At 43.0% G+C, this 22398-nt stretch overlaps 1 protein-coding gene across 1 annotated transcript in view; it reads right to left on the bottom strand.

The window, feature by feature from the left end:
• The window catches only part of EMC2 (ER membrane protein complex subunit 2), a 376010-nt gene that overhangs the window by 314539 nt on the left and 39073 nt on the right, over positions 1-22398 (bottom strand). The window contains exon 2 of the mRNA XM_069621506.1: positions 16526-16639. Within this exon, the coding sequence (XP_069477607.1) occupies positions 16526-16639 (114 nt within the window). The remainder of the gene's footprint in view (positions 1-16525; positions 16640-22398) is intronic.

Genomic DNA, 22398 nt, shown 5'->3' with positions numbered 1-22398 from the left:
GTATAATCCAATGGTAATTGTTAGTATAGATATATGTGCGACTTTTATAGAGACATAACCTACTGAAAGACTTTGAACAAGTGTTATTTAGTGCATGCATTATCGAGAATATGTTATCTTAGCTTAGATAGATAGTGACCACCCTGCTTCACAGCGACCAGACCTTCACCCATTCGGAGCACAGATGTCTGACGTCCATCCTTGAATGGAGACACTTGATTCATTTAAAAAATCAAAACAACCGTTGTTAAAATATATGTGGTGTTTTATTTTGTATCTTATTTTCATGATACAAAAATACAAGACTTTAAAGATTATACAGGTCAGGTTGCAGCACAGCAAGAGAAAATCCCCTGTACTGACCGCTGTCACTGGGGAACGTTTCTCTAATGGCACGAACGGCACAGGCGGGTATCACTCTTCGAACGCGGTATCCAAGCCTCCCGTGGAGCCACCATGTAAAGGAACGATAGGCCACCAGCCTGTACCACCTGTGAAAAGGAATGAAACAAACTGTTTTTAAATGACCAAGATAAGTTTAATAAATGTTTGTTGTCAATGACAATTCTTGTAGCTAATGGCATTCTGCACGGACAAATGCTATCTAGACAATGCACACTATTGAACGACTGACATGCGTTACAATGATATGTAGATGTAATTTTGGATATAGTAGAAGAACATGAAATAGGAGTGGCATGACAAGCAGAGTATACTTACTCGTTACTCGGATTACGAGGACGAACAGTTGCGCGAAGTTCGTGCATAAGCACCATCATTATTCTCAACACGGCCCGTGTGAGGCAGGCTGCCCTGAAGTCTGGCAGCTCGGTGATGCATTGCGGTCGTGGCTCGCCTTCCGAAATGTAGGCCAGGCATCCCGAGTTTTCTCAGCAGCAGCAGTTCTCGTCCTCAGTTGGCATTAGCTTGCACCGATTGCATGTGCACCAGGTGGAGACGCTGTCCATTCGACTAGGCCCAGGCTCTTCATCTGTTGATTCGTCCTGCCAACTGCTGTCCGAATCCCCATTGTTTTCGCGTGCTTCCCTTTCCAGTAGTTCCTCCTCGGTATACTCGGGCTCGTACATGTAGGGCATTATTATAGCCATTGTGTGTTAAACAAACTAAAATAATTTATAGCGGTGGTACTGGTATCTGTTCACACGGGCTACAAGCGGCAAAGGTAGCTGACCAGAGCACTGAAACTAGTCACAGAATACTCAAAGTAACACAGAGAGAGGAATGGAATCGAAAATCTGCTGCTGTGTGTTGTGACACGGTCTGTTTATACTTATTGAGGAAAGAGGCGTCCTGCCATTTCCATGGCGACACGTCATTAGCTGAAGCGCAGTGAATGTTGACACAAGACGTGCTTTGGCGTTGGGAAATGGGCGGTACAAGTCTGCTGATGACAGGCTCAGGGGCGGGGGATTTGATTTAGTGCCGCAAAAGCAGGTCATTCAGGGCGATGGGGGAAAAGATAGGATTATCAGAAAATGGCGGCTCCCTGGTGCTTGTTTTCGCGTGCGTTTAATGGACGAAAACTCGGGTAAGGTCCATAGGAACGTTTTCTAAAATCGAGCCACTTAGGCTTAAAAAAACATGGCCGACCCGTAGGGACAATAAAAATTTTTACTAGACCATGCCTTCAAGCCATTTTTCCATGGTCTAGTGTTCTACCTTGACAGAGGGCAACGTCTTTGTGGAGCCTAATATCAAGGTAGTGGCTGCCCCATCTTTAAGCCATGCCACCAGTCTTTTCTGCTTGTCCCTCCTGAACTTAGTTGAAAATGCCTGACAAGTGTGTCTTCTATCCATAAAGAAATTAGGCAAGAAGGAGTTCTTACCCCTCTTGATAAATATTTTGCGAATGGCATGAAACATTTTTTAATGAGGCACTTTTTATCTTTCTCTTCCTCAGCCATAATATGTTGAAACATGTAATGCTGAAAGCAGACAGAAAACAAATCTCTGTACAGAAGCAAAAAGCCTGAGAGACCACGAAGAGGGCCTACACCTCCATACGGAGAGCAACCCTTGCAAGCTATTACTTGCCAAAATCCCTCAAATATGAAAGCGCTCATCTGGTTGATTGAAAATCTGTAGAACTTGAAGTTGAATATAGAAATTTTCTTAACCAAAACAAAACAATTATTGAATGAAGGCCGAGACATGCAGTAAAGAATTAGAAGATGCCCGGGGAAGTATCTTACAATCTACACACCTCTTTGATGGGGCACAATTTGCAAAGTTAGGCTCTCCAGACACTTTGGGCAACAACTTTCTCTAGCCCGCACAAGCAATCCTATGGAAACTTGGAATTGTAGTCTAAAACATCTGGAGATCTGCAGATTGCAGACCAATGGGAAAAGGCCAGATATAGAAGGAACGATCACTAAAAGGAGTGCTTTCTTTTGTTATGTATAGTAAACCTGCTTTATAATGTACAGAGGATTCCCAGCATGTCAAAGGGGAATGTTAAACAGCATGTGAATATTTGAAAGATCCAATGTAAGAGAGGAGTCTGATTAGCTAAACACAAACCACTACCAGGAGCTACTTTTGTCTCCTCAGGCCATACTTTCTCACACCCTTATGAATGTGTATCGCTATTATGCAAGTCTATGCAAAAAGGACGAGCATACTCGTCCTTGGCACTTAATGTCACAAAAGGATGTTTGTGGGAATTTGTAAAAAGGGCATATACAAACATGTGCAAGACATCAGTCATAAATGGGCATATATAAGAAACAAAAGGTTATAGTTTGCACCTCATGTGATCGATAGATTTGTGGCACGCTATATTAGCCCCATGTTCCCCAGAGGTAGCTTCCGATACTGGGTGAAGCCAGAAACCCATGAGCTGCTTTTAGCTCCTGCTCATCAAATCTATATATTTTGATCCATGTAATACAATAAAAAGGTGAATTTATTAGTTATCCATAAACAGGGGAAAAGATCTGTTTAAAAACTTTGCAATTTGTTAAACAGATTATGTGATCTATTTGAGCCAATGCCCATGTATCTTGAAATATGTAGTTGAAACATCCTGGCAGATCAACTTATGATATGTGGTAAGTCAGACATAGCGGACGGACAAGAAGACATGTTTCAATATGTTTTATTAAAGTAAACAAGGCCTCCACTATCCCGATAGATAAGATGATAGGTTTCTCCAACTTCAAAGAAAACAACAAACTGGTATTTGTCAGGATGTCTCACAAGAATTCTGTCCTATGTCCAAACCTATTCTATGCTCTATCCCTATCACTGATAAACTCAACAACATAAGCGTAACCTAAGTAAGTTCACACCCAATCTACTTGGCTTCTGGTGGTTGGTTTAGTTCTCACTCTCTCTCAGGCTGCCGCTTCCGTTACAATTTAAGACTGCCTCTCTTCTTAAAGAAGGTTTCTAGGGAATCGACATGCAAGCATTCTTACTAGTTCAAAAGTTCATCTCCACAATGGAGTAGCTGTTTCTCTTAACCCAATTCTAATTTGATTTTCAGTCTCTTGTTCACACCAACAGAGTCTTTTCACATCTTTTAGTCCTGCATGGACTATCCAGCCGTTAAGATGGTCTGGATAGCTTGTGACGTATTCTGTGATTCAGCCCCTCGTGAGCTCTCCGACCCCCTAGGATGTCTGGCCATGTTATGGCTTTCACTCCCCACCCCCTAAACCTCCCGTGGGGTATTTTCTGAGTCAGCCTCTTGTGTCGTCCTATTCTCTGGTTACATTTGCCTCCTCAGTGGGGTATTCTTTTGGACAGTCCCTCAAGGGCTGTCCCGGTGCCTCACAACATTCTTCTTGCATCTTTCACACCGCCTCCTGCCGGTTCTCCTGTTGCAGTGCTCATCAGGGAAGGCACCTCTCAGTCTGCTGCGGAGCCCTCACTCCGATGTCTTTGTTATCGGGTCTTTTCTTCCAGTTCCTCCTGCCTGCGGCCAACAGGACCTCTGCGTCGGGAGGACTGGACACTGGTGAGCTATTACAGCGGCAACTTGCTTATACCTCGGTTCGGCAGTTCAGCACTCTTAGGGCTCTCTGCCTTCCTAGACTCAGCAGAGTTCCGCAGGCTCTGGGATTCCTCTGCCCGCCACGTTGTCCGAGTGGCCCTGCCTCCAGGAACGGAGATGCCTCCCCTTCTCTTCGCTCCAGGGCAGGATTCAGTGTTTCGACCTCAGGCTTGCTCTCTCCACTTCTGCTTGAGTCTTGGATCTTTTAACTTCCTTCCTGGAACTTGGGAGGAGATACCATTGGTGCACTTCTTCAGAGATGGGCATTGAAAGACCCGGGCCAGAAACAAAGCCAGTCACCTTTAAAGGGCCCTGCACATTATAGCACCGCTCAACTCCCATATTTCCGACAAATAGTTAAAGGGAGTTGTGGTACCAACTTTACTTAGGGATTCCTTGTCCCCAAATAGGGATGTGGGGGGAATAACCCCCTGTGAGTTCCGCTTTCACGACCTCCTATAGGTTGTTAAGCAGAGCAGACTCACCTACCTAGGGTTCCATGTGATATTTTCGCCGCAAAAATATTGCGATGCAAAAATATCGCCATATTTTTGTGGCGAAAATAACACATGGACCCTGCGGGGAACACCCCCGCAACATTTTTTTATGTGCGGGGGACCCCCCTGCACCTAATATTTTCGCCACCAAAAATATCGCCTATGGGCGTTCCCGACGACCATATGTACGACGATATTTTTGCTGGCGAAAATATTACCCGATACCCTACCTAGTCCCAAGACAGTGGCTCCCTCTGGGGAGAAAGGACAAATTCCATAGATTTGTCACACATATCAGAACATAAAAAGACTAAACCTAAAACAATTGATTCATTGGTTGCTTTGATTTTTATTAAATAGTTTTATCGTGTTGCATCTTGTGACATCCAAGGACATTGACCTGGTTTGTTTTATCAACCCAAATAGAACTGACATTGTATTATTAAAGATTCCATTGAAAGCTGTTTTAAAAATGGTACTCAATGAAATTGAAGCTTTTAGACGAATGGGCTATGATCTCTCCCCCTATCATGGTTCAAGTGTTGCAATGTCTGGTTTTAAATCGAACAGCCAAAAAAGCAACTCTTAAGTTAGCCATTCTGAAATGTTATAGATTTGCTGCCTGGATGGTCATGCTTTCCAGAGGATTGTTCAGTTAGTGAATTTACCATCATCCTCAAAATCAGCAGAGATGGACTGGTTGTGGCTTTAACGCAGCCTCTCAACAAACTGCAATTGACTAGCGGATCAAGGAACTGGTTTTCAGGAAACAATGTATATCAGCTCATATTTCAGTTCTTTCATGGAATGTGAGAGGACATTATTATATTAGGAAGCGGTGAGAGGATCCTTCAAAACATATGTTCTTCTTGGAGGAGGTTTGGCTATAGTCTCCTACAGCGCTTAATGGCTATACCGTCCTACAGCAACTAGCAATATGTCCAAATGGAGGAAGACTGAGGACTCCTGCGGGGTCCTAACAAATACCCTACCTAAAGTCTCCTCTCGGGTGGCCAGGGAAAAGCAGACACTTTCTGATTCTGACCTTGGGGGTTGTGTTCTGTGAGAGGATCACCTGGGAGGAGAAAGGGCCCTGGGGAATACGAGAACCCATTTGGGTGAGAAGCGGTATTTGTCTTCCTTTAGGGAAGACATCTCCTCAATGCACAAGTATGTAATACTGGGTGTCGGAATAATCTTTTAGCTCCTCAAGCTGGACATCTTAATATGGGTAAAAACAATATATAACCCTTAGGCTTCAGAAGAAATTAAAACCCTTCTTAAACCATGCAGACTTATAGAGCTAGAAGCTCCGCTAACTCGCAAAGATACAGTGAAAAGGAGTCTGAATAATAACAACTGACTCTAAAATTCTTAATTTCTCTATAAAATCAAGTCTTGTCATTGATCCTTATGATAATCCTGTAGAGAATATTGGGAAAATAAATAAGTTTGAGATCAAAAATCAAGTAAGTAAAACAGATGTTTGTATTAGGGACTTCAAGTCCCATAATCTGTGAAGTACTGGGACAAATAAGAGGGATAAAGAGGAAAACAATTGCAACTTGCACCTTGCACCGGGTGCATGCGATCAGTGAGAAGCAGGAGCAGAATAGTAGTCGTAGGTGGAGGAGTTGTGAACTCTCCACATTGGAGCAGATCAGAAACTGGAGGAAGACGACGATGCCGGGACCGCTGTCGAGTGGTAAACAGTAGTCGGTCCTGAGTGGGTCTTTGCCTCCAGAAGCCTTAATTGCAGAGTTTCACAGCAGGAAGTGAAAGCTTGGAAAACTTTCCTCCACATAAGGCTATCTCTGGTGGCAAGCGACCACCGGAGAGCCATTGGAGCAAAGTAAGCTCTGCGTGCAAGTGGCAAGGACGCTGCCAGAAAACAATATTACATAACACGAAATGACTGACTTTAAGTATGCAAGTTTATTTAAAACCCAGCAACAAGACAGGGCAATACTTCTAGAACGTAATGCATGCAACCATTACCCAAGACAAAAGAAAGTAAAGGCAAGGGAATTTAAAACCAACAAACATGCCAAAGTCAGGAGAAGGCAAATGAAAGTCCCAAAGTTTGTAATGCTTATTGCCCATGGTTGAAGAAGTATTTAACAAAACGTGGTATGAACCCACATTGCCAAAGCCAAGGAAGAAGCAGAATAAAACACTGGGGAACTAAATTCTGATTATAGAATTGTTGTCAGTGTTTGGTTAATGAAGAGGTGGGGAACCAAAAGAGGCAATGAGGCTGCCTTTCTGGAACAGGCTCTTCAGAAGAAGAGGAGCATAACTTAGAGGTTTTGGAAATTACACAAGTGTACTGAGTACCAATGTGAATCTTACATTCCCTAAAGAAAAAAATATCGCCATACAAAAGTTTTGCCATATTTTTGCGGTGATATTACCCCATGGAACCTGTTGGACACCCCCGCAATCCCCCCATCCATTTACCCCATAAATTATCCCCACCAAAAATATTGCCTATGGCCGTTCCCGACGACCATATGTACGGTGATATTTTTGGTGGGGATAATATTTCCTGATACCCTAAAGAATTGCTCAAAACCTGATGTTGTAAACTAAGAAGCACTACAGAGTTGTTGAAAGCTGATCTTAACACCAGCGGCACTAGTTATTTGGAAATGACTGATCTGGCAGTGAAGTATACCATAGAGGTTGTGATAACACCTTATACTGTTAGGGCAGCGGAGTATACCAGAACAGGGAACTTAGTAGGCCTGGCATAGGAGTAAACCAGGTGTGATTCAAGTAGTAGGCCTGGCATGGAAGTAAACCAGGTGGAAGTTGCTGAAGTGCTGTGAAGTGGTGTTGCCAAATTATCCTGACAAACCTTCATTGCTGAAGCAAGAACTGTATAAAACTGCTGCAGAAGCATCCTGACAAACAATTATGTTAATACTGATGAACTAAGGAAATGTTCTTGGATTATGCAAAGAAGATGGTTTTGAGTCTTACGATTACAAGTAGAAGAGAAAGAACCTTTATTGTACAATTCTGAAGTGTTGGAACGTTTTGTTTACCAAGTTGGAGTCACAAAGAGCTGTGTTGAAACTTTGTTAAAAAACAGGATTTTCTTATTTCTTTTGGACCTGTGGAACAAAATCCTGCTTGAATCTGGGGAAGGGAAATTCACCCAGATAATAAGGAGAGACTGTTATCATATTGTGAATTTACTGTTATATTTTGTTGCCTTGAACTGCCATGCATTACCTTGTTGAGTTACTGTATTTATAAGTGTGAGGGACAGAAACCTTTTGTTAGAGTGTTTCCTTTAGTTTAATTTAGGCAGGGAAATCCTCGTCAGGGTAGAAATAGTGAAACGTTTATCCAACCTATTGAGTTAATTAAATGGCATCTTTTGAAAAACCTTTACAAAGTTATCTGCCTCACATTTCTGATCCCTCACAAAACCGTCAGCTGGCCTTATAAATGGTATCAAAAACAACTACATCTCTACAGTGGAATTCCTTTCTAATTCACAATACGGTAGTATTGCTGCTAAGCTCAAGATGTTTCACGGCTCTGTATTAAAACAAATATTACTAAATATGTACTGGAATCCCTCACATTCCACCCCAGAGAGCTTTATCTTCCTTGGTACTTGCGACTGAAATGTTCACACATCATCTGAACTAGGATATCACAACGGCTGGGGAACTAAATTCTGATTATAGAAGATATGACGCTGTGGAGAGGTGCAAAAGCAAAAACAAATCAATAAATGCGAAAAAAATGGGTTCATTTGCTACAGAGGTGGGACCTTCAGATGACCAAATGGGAATGTGCAGGGCAACATTCTGAGCTAAAATACATGGCGCAGCGGCACACTGGGCTCATGCATTGATTATGTATTTCTATCCCCAATGTTATTTAGCAACTGCGTGTGGTCTTCAGGGTGAGAAACGGAGTTGAGTGACCCTGACATAGTGATGTTGATTTTTAAATTCAAGCCGAAGTGCAGAGTGAATTTTAATTTGACTCATTTAATAACATGTTTTAAAGTGAATCGTCTAACCTGGTATATTTTGAACACAACGTCCTTTAATGATCAAATCAGTCACTTCCTCAAAACCACTACATGGGAAGAAAAAAAATATTCGGAAATGTTTCAACTTTTGTCCAAAATCACATTGATCTGACCTTCTAAGAAAAGAATCACCAGATCCAAAGATCATTGTTATGATGAATTAGTACACAGAAAGAAATTATAACTTTGGTCGGGATAGAGAAAAATTAAAAAAAGCACTGATTACCTGATTTGAAATTGCATCTGTCACAGATGATGGAGTATTAATAACCTCTTGCGAAAAGGCCAAAGAGTCACGTTTATTGCACCAGCACTATACAAACCGGCTTTAAAGCCATCACCATTGGCACTACACTTCATTGTTTTATCCTTGTTGCAGTAAAGCAATGAACTTGACAGAAAAATGCACCTCTGAACGTTGCTGCGCTTGTTACTAGATGGCCCATTCCAAGGGATTCAAGTTACATTCCCAAACCCCCCCCCCCCCGTGGCTGGTTATATCCCACCTTACATTACCCAAAAAAAAATTGTCAAATTAACCAACTCAGTGTTGTGTTTTCAAGGTTTTATTTATTCTTGCCTGCACGGTTTTCATTTCTGAAATTATAATACCCATTCTATATATCTTTAGTCTGCATTATCGGTTTACTCTCCTTACATGGGTGGGTTTTTATTAGCAGTCTGTCTAATTTACATATTTTTATAGAATCTTGCTGGGATAGTTCTCCATTGTTCCATAACATATGTGTGAAGCCAGAAGAGGGAGGCAGACAAAGAGGTGGCATTTCTTCCTGATATTTTATTCAAATAATAAATAAATAATAATAAAACCAAAAGGCCTCTCTAACTCTACCAAAAAGGGGGTTTCTCTACCTAATAGAATCTAACTAGGGGGCCCGTTGTCAGTTAGGTTGTCCACATCAAAATAGTCCATCCTCTTTCCGAGAACTACCCTACTCTGACCCTAACACTAATTATCAACTAAAAACAAAAAAAGGATTCCAGAAGAACGACTCCCTTCTCCTGCCTTCTCAGCCTTAATAGTCTATCTTGAGATACTAACTTGGAATGTAGTTAATCAGTTCCTTTAATTCCTCAAGGGGGCTCATCCACCTTCTCTCAGGTATCCCCTGTCTTGACTTATTTACAGTTCCTAGTTTCCCTAATCCAGGGTCTTCGCCTCTATTCCTTTGGGTTTATTTTGCAGCAAAATCTTTCTCGCTTGTACTTGTTTCACAGTCTCTCTTTATACAGAGACCAGTGTCGCCGATCCGTTTTACCACGTTATCTTCCAAACACTTCCACTTAGGGGAATCACCATACAGGTTCTTCTGCTGCTCTTCGCGGTTGTCTTGGTCTTTCCAACCACCGAGACAATTATTGCCATTCTTTTGACTTTCTTCAGTGTCTGTACTACTTTTGCAAACACTACGAAGAGTGTGAGGAGTCCCTCTGTCTTCTATATACTCTACTGCTTTTACACTGATGCGACGAGTCTCTTGATATTCGTTATGTGTTCTGTGGCTTGCACAATTACTGGCACGAATATGAGTTTCTCGGCATTCATTACACTCTTTATTGCTTTTATCGTTACTGAGACGAGTATGGGTCTCTCAGTATTCATTACTATTGTCACAGTTACTGGGAGTATGAGGATTTTCTCGGTATTCATAATATTCTGTTGTTCAGCGCCTGCCCGTGGTCCCTCCTGGGTCTCCCGCCATTCCGGTTACCTCTAGCTTGTCAGGTTATCTACGTCCTCTCGACTGAGGACCTCCCAGAATTGCCCAGCTTCTCTCTCCTAGGACTGAACTTCCTGGGCTTCACCTGCTCAGTGAACACAACTCTTTAATGTCAGTCCTTTTTTGGTGTTTATGCATCTTAGCTCAGTCCTCCTCATTGGAGGATTGTTGTCCTACTCCTTCTCTGGAGTATTCTTTCTTACTCCATTGTCCCCCACTCTTCACAATATTCCCTATTTGCCATCAAGGAGCATTACTCCTCCCTTCTTCTTCTTCTTCTTCTTCTCCTCCTCAGTGGTTTTGTCTTGCCCTCTAATATTAGAACTGGTATCACAACAGCACAAAGTGGTCTGTTCAGGTTGCGTCTTCTGATGCAGTGATGGTCTGAGGGGTGCATAGAAACGTGTGGCTGGTAGTTCCTACATAGAATGGAAGTCCTTGTCCTCAAGAGGGGAGTCTCTCCCTGGGGGGATGGAGGGGTTCTGCTGATCGGCACCCCCTAGGGGTAATTTTACATAGCAATAGCAGGCTCACCTGTGATGAATTCCGGTGAATCGTCATACATACTATTGTTGTTTGGAACCTTCTCCTCCTGACTCCTATTTCTTGAAGAGTATAGCGTGCCCACAACCAACTTTGGCTAACGTAAGCAATGTAGGGGCGAAGGAAGAAGAACATTCACTTTATACCTTTTTGACTGAAACATTGGTTGGTCCAGTTGTGATACAGGGTTGGAGATAGCACTAGGAATCCCTTCCTACCCTTGTCCTTCATTTGGCCAGCATCTGTTTTTCTACAAGCATGAAGACAAAGTGAATAATCAATAATCATTGCGATTGAGATAAAGACTAAAGACAGTGATTTACAACAAAGATAAAATGAATGTCACTAGGAGAATCTGTAGCTGTACATGACAATTATGGGAAACATCATAGGAATGATCATTGGTGAATGGAATAATGACACCGCAAATCAGGTGTAATGAGCCAAAGAGAGAGATAATGATTCTAAAATAGGTAAAAATGGGCACTGTCAGAAGAGCAATATGGATAGCGCACAGGTACAAATTATGGGTTCTCCCATAGAGCTATGCAATACAACATTTTTAAACAGATGAGAGTAAGGAACAACTAGTTTTTTTGGCAAGATCAATGGAACTATAAATGGGCAATTGTATAGAATTTATTGTAAGTAAGAATAGATCTTTAGTGGTTGGAAGACTAATATTGTTTGGTTTTGCTTTCCTTCATTTCAGAATTATTGGCTCTGGACTGATGTGCTGCTGTATGGGTTCTAGGTCTATGGTGTAACAACATGATAACGCTGCATGTCTAAAAAAATTAGTAAAAGAGGAAGCATCAAAATTAACTATTATGAATAAATGGAAGTGAATAAACATTTAATAAGAAGGACAATAATGTTTATTTGGTGCAGATGTAAGATGTCACTGTTTGGCAATATAATGCCACGATCAAAGCATGTGCTCTGCTAGGTCAACTGGAATGTGTTAAGTGAACCTTGTGTTAGGTACTACAGGCTATGAAGTCAACCGTACTTACAACCATAGACTGTTTATGACAGTGTAAAGACGCCGGAGGGGGGGTGTCTGTACTTCTACTCTCTATATGGTAGAGGAGAGGCACAGAGGACCCCAGCCAAGACTCTCTATAATTGGTAACGTAGTAGAGCAATCAAAGCCAAGCCTCTAAGGAGGTGATGCAGGCTGGTTCTTAAGTACAGTGTAGTCCCCAAGCCCCCACAAAGGAATGTCCACACACTGTATTAGTTAAAACACAGTCTTTATATAATATTCAAGGTTATGTACACTATCACAATAACTCACTTTGTGCTCCAAAAAACAATAATGGTAAATGTATACAGTTCTAAAGTGGTACCACAAATATTATCAGATCTCATTAAAGTGCATACGGTCAGAATGACACACAGATCAAAATAAAAAGGAAACCAGCAGTAGAGAGAGGAAGGAAAGCAAGATGGTTCAACAATTGGCAGAATGCTGGCCCCGTACCACTAGACACAGTTCTGTGTCGAGATCCCCATCCTGGGCAACCTGTAGAAGAAAAGATACAAGCCCAGTCCATATATTGTTCACAATAGACTTCCCAATAGTTCTGCAACCCCAAAGTACCTGGCGTTGTAGCGTTCCTTGTCGGGGAATCGACGGCCCTTCTTGAGTGCCCTCCCTTTAAGGCAGGAGTCACGGGTCGAACGTCCGACGGAGAACAGGTCGAGCTACGACAGTGAAGTGGCAGCTTTGTTCCTAGCGGTGCTCGTTGACGGGGAAGCGTAAACGTCCTGCAAGGAAGAGGCGTACGTGGCACCTCGGTGTCGATAGTTCTGGACCGCAAAGAGTTTGAAGAACTGTGGCCCAGCAAGGGCGTCGAGTCGTCGGTGGCTCTGTCGTCTTTGGGTGGCGGGAAACCCACCGGTGGATGCTTCTCCGTGCGTCGACGGTCAGGCTTTCTCCAGCAGAATACAGAGGCGACGATGCGGATGAGAGTGTCCTTGGATTCGAAAGTTCTTAGGCAAACAGGAGCACGGCGGGTCCGGTCAGCGACGGCGGTCATCGACAGTGGTGAACAACAGTCGGGCGCTTCTCCTTGGAGTTCCACAGCCGTTCCAGTCTCGGGTCGGCAGCCTGTCGAAGGTCTGTCTACCAGGGAGCTTTGGCAAAGATCAGCTGGTGCACGATGGTCCTTCGTAGCTCGGGAAGAGGGCACCTTACAAAGTCCTCTCTCGGTCAGTCCTTGGAGGCACAGCAGCTTTCAGATTGTGAAGGAGAGCAACAGCAATTCTTCCTATCCAGCAGGGCTTCAAGATCAAGTTTCAGTTACTCCAGTTACTCGTCGTAGTGGACTTTAGCTTCTGAACACGATTCCTAGCAGTGAGAGGTCTCCAGATATACTGTTGATCTCCCATTCATTCCACTGGGTCACACTCAAGCATCCACTCACGACTAAGGGCATTCATGCAGGCAGGCAGCCAATCAATCAATCAATCAATCAGGCACACAGTGGATTCAGGCCATTCACTTCTCTCCAGACACTCACAACAAGTTATGTGTATTGGGACAAGTACCGAGCCATTCAACACTCCACAATGCATTCATACCAGTTTCGGGCAGGGCTGTCTCAGTCATTGTGTCAAACACCAGATACTAGACACCCACAACATAGAATGCGTATTCGTCACCCGCTCCATTCACCCAGGTCCCACCCAGAGGCGTACCCACAACATACAGTCGTTAAGAAGGCTCCAGCCAGTCTGGTCGGCACTTCCCCACTCTACCATATATGGAACTTCCACCCAACAGCCAGTCAGGGGGGGAGGGACAGAGGGTGGGCTTCCCGGGACTTCGGGAAGATCAAGGTAACAGGTGATGGAAGGCAAGAGGCCATGGGGGCCATTTTGTCTGCATCAGGACTCTACCAATTCCAATGACAGGGCCTGGGCATCCCAAAATGGAGGCTGCTAGGGCACCAGTCATTTCAGCACGGAGCTGCCACCAGCCCGTACCCTGCTCTGTAGGTCACACACAGGTGCCCAAAAACATACACTAGGGGCACAGGGTTGCACCCCCTACCCATGGGTGTCATAAGGGTATCCCATGGGTCTGTTCACCAAACCAAAAGAGAGCTGCACTGCCAGGAGTTCCACACAAACTCCTGCACGGAAAACACGATAAAAAGCAGTAAAGGACAAGGATACCGCGGCCCTGTCCCTCTGATGCATTTCCAGCATCACAGTCAGTCTTCAAATATAAGGACTGCAAGGAGATTACACAGATTTCTACACTTGAATTCTACACTAGCCAATCTAGGCGGATGAAAAGTTGTCTGACTCTGGCAGTTGTTGCCCACATTACTTGATCTTCTCTCTTCTTCTGAATCAAACATTTTCCCTCAATACTCTTCCTTTGGACTTGCTGACCCCACTCCAGTTATGGAGCCACACTAAGCAACAGGACCACAGGAGGGGATCATTACCGGTCTGGCAATGCTCTGGGGCATCAGTTGCACAATAGCCCCGGTGTATTACCAGACCGTTAATGCCCCCGCTCTTCAGGTTAGAACCCAGGCACGTTGTTCTGGGGTACTAATAGTTTATTTGTCTCAAGATGAGATTCAAACTGTATTTTCCAGCGTCAAAAGCAGACAACCGTATAATCAACAAATGTAATATTGATAAAAAAACACAGACTGTAAAATAAGTGCTGGCTGGATGTTGATTAGGTTATAACAAACTGGGCAAATATAATGTCACAGCATTATAGAAGACGGAAAAAGAAATTAAAACTCCACATCAAAGGTCTACAACATGCAGTAGCGAAAACAGTAGGTACAGCTCGTTTTCAATAAAGGGGCTACAGTGTAAGAACATTGCATGGATGAAAACATATCAGAAAGCACATTTCAAAAGTAAATCAGCCATATGCATCAGAACTGGCCCCATATGTCGAGAAAAAAAACTACCAAAAAAGAAAAAGAAAAAAAGGATGGGCGCCATGGATCAGGGAGAAGAGAACTAAAGGTAGTCCCTTCTCGCTTTCATAGCAGCCAATCATGTGCCGTGGATGCACCGAAGAGGGACGCGGCAGGAAAAGGTGGGGCAGAGGTGGGTGGGGGGGGGGGTGAAGATATGTAAATAGGGGGTGGGAAGGAAGAAGTAGGGAACACAGGGTGAGCGCACTTAGCTGCTACCCGGCGAGGGAAGGTGGCAGCCTCCCGCACGGAGCAGGGTCTTTCCCTGGTGTGGTAAAGACACCGTTATGAGCCTACCCGTTGGCTGGGAGGCAGCCACCACCCTGTCACAGGAAACTAATTCCAACCTCATTCTCCCCGCCACTCACATCCACTTGCTCTGCTGGTTCGAAGAAAGCTTTTTCTCACCAAGAGGTGCCTTTGCACAACATGCCACAATTACGCAATGGGCAATACTGATAACCTGATGGTAACATGATGCGAATTTCCAAGTAGAGCCACAATAGCATAAATAACTAAAATATCATATACATAATTTGAACACCACACAAATTTAATCTTTATATCAGGTTGTCAAATATGTTATTATGTTATTGTTTATTACTAGTTAGCTCTACTTAGTTTAGCAAGGAGAGATCCTAATTTTAAATGTTAAATATAAGTATAATTAACGTTACAGCATAAGAACTTGTACAGGATCAGCTAACGCTATATTGACGTTTTACATCACTTCAACCATTTTTTTCAACATAAAAGCAAACGGGGCAACCAGCAACGCGTATTCACGCGAGCGAGGTGCCCCGCTGCTACTATACTGCTTTGAATGATAGGTAAGACTCCCCCTGTTGGCAGGCTAAATTCTAGTAGTTGAAAGACTTACTTGTGATTAACATTTGTTAGATTCTAAAAGTAAATTGGTTACTATCTAGATTGCCAGGATATAAAGGAAGCCACATAGAGGACAGACAACAAACAGCAGATGTAAATTAGCACGCTCAAGTGGAGAGGAATTGGATAATTTTCCAACAAGGAAGTAAAATAAACAAGGTCAAAGATTATAAGCAACGTTTTACACAGGTACTTTTATCCAACATGTTTAATATTGTAGACTTTAAGCAAAATTTATAATATAGGAATGGTTTATGTGTGAATGTATAGTTACACAAGTACTTCAGCAAATATTTAATTTCATTTTTATTTTTTTTCATTACCATTAGTCCCTGAAGAAGGTCTAGCACAGACCGAAATGCACTGGACGATATAGCGTTTGCTAATGGCCTCAGTAAGATGTAAATTGACAAATAAACATATCTACACTACAATCAATTCAATTAATGAGTACTTTTTCAACAAGTATTGGAAAATACTAAATACTTTCAAAAAAAAGTTTAGTGGGATATCCACACAGGTCCTTCCAGCAGACCGGTGAAAATCAGCCAGTCAACAGCATAACATGATGCACTCACTCACTTTCAGGCAGTTTGTACCATCAATGTTCATAATCAAGGCTGTCTGACATCACAATAAAGTTTGCTTCTGTCAGATGCAAAAGTGTAGCCCAACTTACTTGCAGACATCATGCAATTAAATCACAGTATTGTCGGACTCTGATTTCAAACTAGATCTTAAATGTGGTCAACCAATATATTTGCAACATTGTCAGAATTAAGTGCAGAAACAAATAAGAACTGGATGTTTATAAATACCATCATCACCAAGCTTGGAAGCATAGTCACTTATCAACTCTTCACCAACGTCAATAATTTGCTCACTGTTGCGACAATTTTCTTCCCTCCATTTTCTCATTTTATCACGCATGTCTGCAAAAACAAAGTTAACATTTTTTTACAAACCATGTATGCAAGAGATTAGTGAACTAAATTTCCCTTAAAATTAAATATTTTATTTATACATGAATTAGTGGAGACAACAATGTGCATCTACTTTTCAACCAGCAATATCTCTGAAGCAGCATCCTGTGCCAGGCAAGGAACACTTTCTTTCAGTCACAATGGGCAAGATTTAAAGGAACAGTGTGCTCGGAAATGTCATTGTCCGTTCAGGCATGTGGTTTTAAACAAACCGTGATCGATCGTAAAAACATTTCCTATGTACCTTACCTTAGTTTTCCTCACGTTTACACATGCAAAATCAACGAGTCGGGCACGGCCATCTTGTGCTAATCTTATCCGTGGATCGATCGCCCTAAGTTCAAGTGCCCCTGCAGCACTAAATCATATCACCCGCCCCCGAGGCTGGCATCACTAGACGCGTACAGCCCATTTCACAACGCGAATGCACGTCTCGTGTCAACTTTCTCAGGCAAACCAACAGATCGCAACACACTGCTACACTTCTCTAGCAACCATCCCCAACATCTGAAAGAAAATTTGCCCTATGGCCAGTTTCTGCGTCTGCGCAGAAACTTTACACAACTGGAGGAGTTCTACAAAAATGCGGCTGTTCTCAGTGAACGCCTAAGGTTCAGGGGCTACCCAAAGAAATGAATAACTACATCCAAAAAACAAGCAAGGTTTATGTGCTGGGAGTCTATTTTAACACCACAACCCAATCAGCAAGACACAGACCAAGACATAAGACTGACGTGCGTACTCACTCATGGCCCTCACACATTCAACATCAAAAAGATAATTCGGAAATACTGAACTCAATTTACCGGAAGAAAGGGAACCCCGTTTTGCTTTCAAAAGATCACGTAACGTCAGAGATTTACTGGTTCACTCTTGCTTCACTGAAAAAACTCCCTCTAATAGGGCACCATCCCTGCGGTCCATGTGTAGCTTGCAAGTACACAAAGAAAATGTCAAGCTTCACCTTCGGAAGCAAAATTTGGACTTTCAGACATTTTTCAACTGTAAATCTACCCAAGTAATATACTGTATTGAATGCCCCTGTGGGTAACGGTACGTTGGGCAGACCATGCGGAGTGTTAACACTCGGATTTCCGAGCACAGATCCAGGATACGGTCCAGGAAGGAAACCTCACCCCTGGTCCAGCACTATCTGAACTTTAAACATACACCAGAGGACCTATTATGGTGGGTCCTCGAGAAACTACCGATGGGCTCTGCTACACAACAACGCCTTTTGAATCTTGAAAACAGATGGATTCACAGGCTGGATAGTTGTGATAATGGCCTAAACTAACAATTTTCACCACTCTAGTTACAATGCTATTGATTCCTTTTTTGTAACTACCAGCTTTCACTTTTTTCCTGTTGGTATCTTCTACTTCAGGCATTGCCATTGGGGTGCACACCCTCAGAAGCCTTTTGACGTAACAAAGGGGGTACAGTATGATCCTTAGCCACCAAACCATACGGCACGTTGCCCTACAAGCGGGCGCCAAATTTACAGCTTGGTCGCATTTTTCAATTTGTTTGAACACATATGGCCCGTACCCATTTGGACCCAGGGGCTCCGTGTCAGCCTCAGCAGTTCTTCTTCAACTATATAACTCATGCATCTTCGGGTCCTTTATTTATTTATGTGCAATCTTACACTCGCTGTCGACCCGTGACAAGTCTGTTTCTCTGTTGCACTTAGCAACCAGCCTCGGCCAAGCCAAGTCAAGCTTGCATCCACAGGCCGTTCCCGATAGCTGCGTGTGGATGACTCAGCGTCCTGTTCAGCCCCGAGCGAGCCGTATTTTGGCTGACTGCTAATTAAAAGGTAAGCAACATGCGCATTGCTCTCTTCTACGGCTGTAGTCTTCACTGCACACCATGCTGCCCTGAGAGGTAGCCACTACTTATCTGCAGGTTGATATGCACTGAGACTAATGTGCTCGTTTTCTCTACTACATTTTGTTTCTCAGTATTTATTACGGCGTCCACCTGACTGAGGGATTGCACTCGCCGCTCTTCGCACAGCAGTCATCTTTACTTCATTTGTGGAGGAGGTGTATTGGTAGGCTGATCACTGCTTTTTTTATACTATGTATCCTTTCCCCAGTGGCAACAGCACAGCCTGAATATGCAATAATGGTTGCTCTATCGAGCGTGTAGATTTACTCATTAATTTATTATTTATTGTTCATTGTATTATAATTTTAAAATAGGTTTTCTGTTATTCATCTCCCTATAGTTTGTGAGCATGCACGTCGCACTGCAGCACCCGCGCATCTATGCCTGATTGGGCTCAGGCTTACCATGTGTCTCTCGGCAGTCCCGGTATGGGTTTATCGAGTCGGCTCTGAACAGCACGCCAGCTTCTTCTTTTTCCAGTCCAACATCCATGGGGACTGGACAAATTGAACCCCTCTAGGTGAGGAATGGTTAAATCCTAATTTCTTCCTCCCTAGGGGTTCTCCTTCGTTTGTTTGGTCACACATACGTGTTCTAGGCAGAACCTTTCATGGCTTTTCTAAGTTTTAAAGCAAGCTTGGGGTGGAATGGCAGATGTACACTCAAGCATGCATTTTGACCACTATAGCCCATTATTTTCAGTTGGAAACTTAGTTTTTCCTTTTTGTGCTCTCTCTCTTTTTCCCTATAGGGTATCATGAATTTGCCCCGAAGAAGGTGGTAACACACAACCACCGAAACGCTAAAAAAAGATAAGGGGGATTGGCTTCCAGATTCTCGGCCTTTGCACATTTGGACATGTGTTTCCTTTCTTTTTTGGAACATATTAAATAACTTGGCAGCAGATACGACATATTGAAAACTGTTTCTGTCTAAATCTGGTGTATCCATATATGTTTTCTGTTTCCCCTATATGCGTTGGCAAACCCAGTGGAGGTTTCCCTTATATGAGCCTTATGAGAAGATCTCTGAAAATTTTTTCTAAACAAACCTTTAGAATCATTTTGAAATAAATTGTATACTAATACTAGACATTTGAGGGATTTCCAACCTCTATTTTATTTGTTTAGATTGTTGCTCAAATTAGAATACATGAAACTGTCACTATGAAACTGTTTCATTTATCCTTTCCCTTTTTTTTTTTTAAATCAGAGGAGCTTTTCCTCTCTTGCTCTTTCCCCTTATTCTGAGCACTGGGTTTTTCGTTTGTTCACACTTGCACTTATCAGCATCCGTTTCCTTTATTCTTTAACCTTGGTTATGTGTAACCCTATGTTTGATGAATGATGTAAATAATTGTTTCATCTCCCCTCACCATGTTTACGATTCGGTGTATAATTGTTGTGTTTTTTTAATTCTGTTATTCAACATATGGTAATCTTTGTTTGCAAAATTTTACAGCATTACAACAGTATAAATTATACACTGGAAATGTTGTGGTGCATGTGGTCATCTTGTTTTTCTATATATTTCACCATGCATGAATATGGTTGTAATTAGGGGTGGGATTTGATACAAGAAAAAAACCCAATTACTGAAAAGCACTCCACCAATTCAGCACACTAGGCAAGGTGCTGAGTGCTCTGTTTCTTGCTTAGCAGCATTATCTTGTTGTGTTATAACGTTCTCTGTGTGCCAGCTAATGACACGTCTCCATGGAAATGGCAGGATGCCTCTTTCCTCAATAAGTATAAACAGACTGCTTCTCATCAGACAACATCAGAGTCGCTTTTTCAATCGTTCCACTGTCTTTTTTTGATGTAGCCTGTGACTCGTTTCTGCTCTTTTCAGCTATCTTCATTGCACAAAGCCCCTGCAAACAGATACTAGCATTATTATTTATTTCAATTGTTACTTGCGTTTCATTTAAACATTTTGTCGTATGATGGCAGCAATACAGCCCTACCAGTACGAGCCGTAGTATTCTGAGGCGGAATTAGTTGATAGAGAAAGATGCAGAAACGATGGGGCATTGGACGACAGTTGGAAAGACGAATCACTGGATCCTGAGCCTAGTCACATGGAAGACGTTTCCGCCTGGTGTACCTGCAATCAGTGCAAGGTCATGCCAACCGAGGAGGAGAACTGCTGCTGCAAAGATAACTCTGGATGCTTCCAGTTCGCCCTCGCAATCCAAGTAACGAGTAGGTGTACTCTAGATTTTATGTCATTTTGGCCACTAACATTGCATTTTTGTCTCCTATATTGTCGTAACTTTGATCTATCACTGCCAAATGAATGTAGCCTGCCAATTCAATACATTTTTCTTTTGGGAAATCAGAGTGTTCATCTTGTGTCTTTCACGTTCAACTAAGAAACAATATTTCTCTGTGCCGCAAACGTTATGGATTGCATGTGTGTTCCCTTTAGTAATGTGTGTACACTTCAAAATCCAAGTTCATGGATCCATGAAGTAACTTTTGTATGGGCAACTATGCCATAGGATGCAGAGTGCATTTTCAAGTAAGGTTTTTACAATTATCAGGTTCATTTAAATACAGCATGTATGTTTTTCTTCCACAGGTGGTACAAGCTGGTGGCACCTACCGTTCATTTACATGGTGGCTTTATAGGCTGCTAGGATTCCGCGTTCAACAAGTAATACCCGCCTGTGTCGTTGGAGCAATTTGCGCCAAATTCCCCAGTGACAGCGGACAGTACAGGGGATTTTGACACACTGTGCTGCAACCCGAAGTATACAATGTGTAGTATATTTGTGCACTCAACATCAGCAACAAAATAAAAGACAAATGAGAGTTTATGAATATTTTTCAGTAAATCAAGCACACGCTCACTTGTCTATATGATATGATATAGCATTTATAACGCGCCTATACACATGAGTTTCAAGGCGCAACGGGGCAAGGGAGGGGGAACAGAGGGAAGACGGAAACAACGATGTTACTGGGCCCGGTGACATTGAGAACGTGCAAGTGCAGGGGAGGGGACCCGGGGGGAGTGAAAAGTGCGGGCGGAGAGGGGAGGGGGCAGTGCAGTACAAAAGATATTAATAAAATAAATAAGAATACATAAAATAAATACATAAATAAGAGACAATAAATAACAGTGCAGCCAGCTGGTGGCAAGTCAATGAGGGACATGAAAGAATGGTTGGTGCCCTTTTACGCTCACCTACTCCGTAACAATCCATCCCCCCTCCATTATAACCCACTACAGTACTGTGTGGGTGGGAATGGCCAAGGTGCAAAACACCATGTACACTTCAAAGGTTATCTTCCGCACAGGGACCTTTGTTCATATGGCCTCTCCAGACCCAGTCTCTCCAGGCACCATTCTTGCATACCCCTCCCCTGCAATCCACATAAGTGCGTCTCCCGGTCTCCCTTGGGGGTTTTGGCTTGGCGGCCATGCGTTGAGAAGCTGAAATCGAGAGCTCCTGCATGATCGAAAGAACAGATCTGTAAAGCTGGCAGTAAAACCTTGCAAAAGTTTGACACCAAACCTGAAAAAAAATAATGATAATCAAACCTGGTAACGGCCAGAGCAGCGACCGACACGTTCACAGTGCCAGCCTGCAAAATGGCGGACGCGGCCAGATGATCCGACGGCAGAACCCTGTGAGGACAGCAAGAGAGGAGGTGGTCCAGGGAAGGCACAGGGTGCGGGGCATACATCACCAGCGCATGCGAGGTGGAGAAGACAGAACGTACCTTCCAGCCAGCGAAGGAATAGCCCGACGACACTCGGAGGCTGCCGAGCTGGACCCGGTCGCCACGTGGAGTGGAGGAAAA

This window comes from Ambystoma mexicanum, chromosome 5q (assembly GCF_040938575.1).
Source record: "Ambystoma mexicanum isolate Mex_15411 chromosome 5q, UKY_AmexF1_1, whole genome shotgun sequence".
Classification (NCBI taxonomy): Eukaryota; Metazoa; Chordata; class Amphibia; order Caudata; family Ambystomatidae; genus Ambystoma; species Ambystoma mexicanum.
The sequence above is the reverse complement of the archived record's forward strand: the minus strand, read 5'-3'. Positions and strand labels throughout refer to the sequence as shown.